Source organism: Morone saxatilis, unplaced genomic scaffold, assembly GCF_004916995.1.
Source record: "Morone saxatilis isolate NCDOM2014 unplaced genomic scaffold, NCSU_SB_2.0 Contig14, whole genome shotgun sequence".
Classification (NCBI taxonomy): domain Eukaryota; kingdom Metazoa; phylum Chordata; class Actinopteri; family Moronidae; genus Morone; species Morone saxatilis.
This window is the reverse complement of record NW_023339696.1, coordinates 22441239-22444144: the sequence shown is the minus strand read 5'-3', so window position 1 is coordinate 22444144 and position 2906 is coordinate 22441239. Positions and strand designations below refer to the sequence as shown.

At 43.1% G+C, this 2906-nt stretch overlaps 1 protein-coding gene across 1 annotated transcript in view; it reads right to left on the bottom strand.

Annotated features, from left to right (window-relative positions):
• Positions 1-2906, bottom strand: part of amdhd2 (amidohydrolase domain containing 2) — a 7855-nt gene that overhangs the window by 1573 nt on the left and 3376 nt on the right. Inside the window, exons 5-8 of the mRNA XM_035655351.1 lie at positions 2587-2641; positions 2225-2437; positions 1572-1660; positions 1195-1339 (exon numbers count right to left, since the gene is read on the bottom strand). Of these exons, the coding sequence (XP_035511244.1) occupies positions 1195-1339; positions 1572-1660; positions 2225-2437; positions 2587-2641 (502 nt within the window). The remainder of the gene's footprint in view (positions 1-1194; positions 1340-1571; positions 1661-2224; positions 2438-2586; positions 2642-2906) is intronic.

Genomic DNA, 2906 nt, shown 5'->3' with positions numbered 1-2906 from the left:
TCGGAAGTTGGGAACAAAATCACCTTTAACTTGTACCAACAGGCGGGGTTGTTTAATGTAAGACGGACTGTTTGAAGAAACTGGTATCTACAGGATGGTTTGTTGTACATTCTGCCTTCATGTGTGTATAATACAGCGTGGGCGGGGGGAAGGTGGAGTTTTGGTGATAGACCACACCTTCCTGCTTTCTATTTTGTACGGGCCCTCCCTAAACACCACTGGAGAAAAGCCCAAAAAGCCTAAGACAAAGGAAAATAGCGCAGCTGTTAGCAGTCTGCTGATAATGCGCTCATTGGGTGTTACCAGGCCTGCCCTAAAAAGTGCCTCATCTTCAAGGCTGGGGGGAACACCAACAATGCAGTCACTGCAACAATTGATGTGGTCCGGTAGCTGGGGCTAATTTAAACTCAACACAAAGCCGTACATTACTGAAACAATTAACATTTTTTCGTGTACAAATGGTCACCTAAAGGGCTTAAAAAAAAAACTGATGTAAGACTTTTTTTATAATTTTACAGGTGAAGCAAAGTTACCGTCAATAACACCTGGGCTTCCAGGCTGCTTTAACGTTTACAGAGAACATAATAAGCATGATTCCTAAGAAAGCACATTCCGGTCATGTCATAAATTTCAGTCAGCTGATTCATTTTCTGTTTACCACCGCCGCAACCGTTAGACAACACCTTCTACCTGCTGTGCTCGCAGTAATAATCTTTTCACATTTCTTTTTGTCTTAAAGTCCCAGAAATTAATAAATTCCTTTTAACCCTTTAAGCCTCACATCCTCAGTTATAATGTTAACATATTTAACAATGTGGGTGCAAAAAAAAATCAATTTTCTTTGTATTTTTGTATCAAATCCCATTATTGCTCGTTTCCTCCTGTAAAACAAAATGTGACGCTGCTACGGTCACCATGAATAACGCATTTCAACAAATAAATATATCCTGACATTCACCCGTCAATCAGTCTTCTCCTTCAACTGAACGGGGCTCAGCAGCCTCCCAGTGAACACAACCTCCGAGACTGACAGTTTGACGACAGCGGTACCGAGGTGATTTATGGAGTTTGCAGATTGACTCGTTGCTAAAATTTCTATAGTACAAACTCTCTGACTATACACATTGTCCAGTGATAACAACAACAACAACAACAACAACAACAACTAATGATAGAAAAAGCCCCTTCACTGACCTGAAGGGTGAGCTCTGTGAGCGATACGCAGGGCTGCGGGGTTGGTGTGGATCCCGTCTGCTATCATGCCATAGTAAACCGTCCTGCCTGCAGGAACCTGATCACTGGTCAGCAGACCCACAATACCAGGGTCCCGATGGTGGAACTGGATCACGACACAGGAGAGGACAGAAGATGCTATAAATAACGATAATGATCTAACCAGAGCTACAAAGAGCCTGGATATGGATATAGAAGAAAGCGGCCCGAAAATGTGATGCAGCAGCTTCCAGACGTTGTCCTACTAGACACGTTTACAGATGTTAAGATGTTAAGAGTGTGCAGTGGAAGGATCATGTGCACAACGAGGGTCTAAAAGAGGATGAGGAGGGACTCACAGGCAGCATGGCGTTGAAGAGGTGAGTGATGAAGGAGGCTCCGTGCTTAACAGCCTCCTCAGCTTGGGCCAGGTTGGCCACAGAGTGACCTACAGGAGGGAAGTGTTCAGTTAATCCACACTCCCACGGCTGATCTGGCTGTAACGTTATTCTAAATATGATGATGAGGACGCTGACTGCAGTTCATTAAAAAACCACGAGTGGTTTTATAAAAGTTACATATACAGTGCATCCGGAAAGTATTCACAGCACTTCACTTGTTTCCATTTTTCCAATTTTGCTTCTTATTGTCTGAGAGTTCTTCAGGTGCCTTTTGGTAAACTCCAGGTGGGCTGTCATGTGCCTTTTACTGAGGAGTTGCTTCTGTCTGTCCACTCTACCATACAGCTCAATTTTGAGTGTCATGGCAAAGGCATGTACATTAGATTTCTTCGTTTTTTATTTTTAATTAATTTGCAAATCTTTATGGGGTATTGTGTGTAGAATTTAGAGGGAAAACAATTAATTTAACCCATTTTGGAATAAGGCTGTAACTTAACAAAATGTGGAAAAAGTGAAGCACTGTGAATATTTTCTGGATGCACTGTAGGTCCTTTAAATTTTAGGTGCAAACAATCAGACTCATCACCACAGAGTGAGTAAACGATGCTCACCTAAGGACACGGTGATGCCTCTCTTGGAGAGCTCCCTCACCACCGATTGGCTGCTGGCCAGCTCGGGAGCCAGCGTCACCATGGCGACATTGTCCAGGCTGCCGTAGGCCTCCATCAGGTCCTCGATGCCTCCAGACTGGAAGGTTCGGAGGAACTGCTCCGGGTGAGCTCCTTTCTTCTCCAGGCTGATGAACGGACCCTCCAGATGAAAACCTGCAGACAGAAACAGCAAATAATCACATTTATATATTTATATTTATATTGAATGTATCTGCTAACAGCTATTGTGTGTGTGTTAGTACTTCATACAAACACATGTCAAAATACCCGAACAGAGCGGCCTCCACTAAAAGAAATCTTACCAAGAACTCCAGCTCCATGAGCTCCTCCATTGTGAACTTTGACCTGAGGCAGAACCTGGAACACAATCCACAAAATACATTTTAAAAGCCAATAAGTTTGTCAAAAATACTCTCAGAAGCACACGTGGAAGGTCTGTAACTGGACTGGTCGAACAGTCAGTGAGTCAAGGTTATTCATGCTTTTATTTTATCGCATCTGGACTACTGCAACTCTCTCTACACCCGCCTCAGTCAAAAATCAATCTCACATCTCCAACCTGACCTTAACAAACAACCCCCACATTATAATAAACTAAACTAAAAACTAACACTGAGACAAA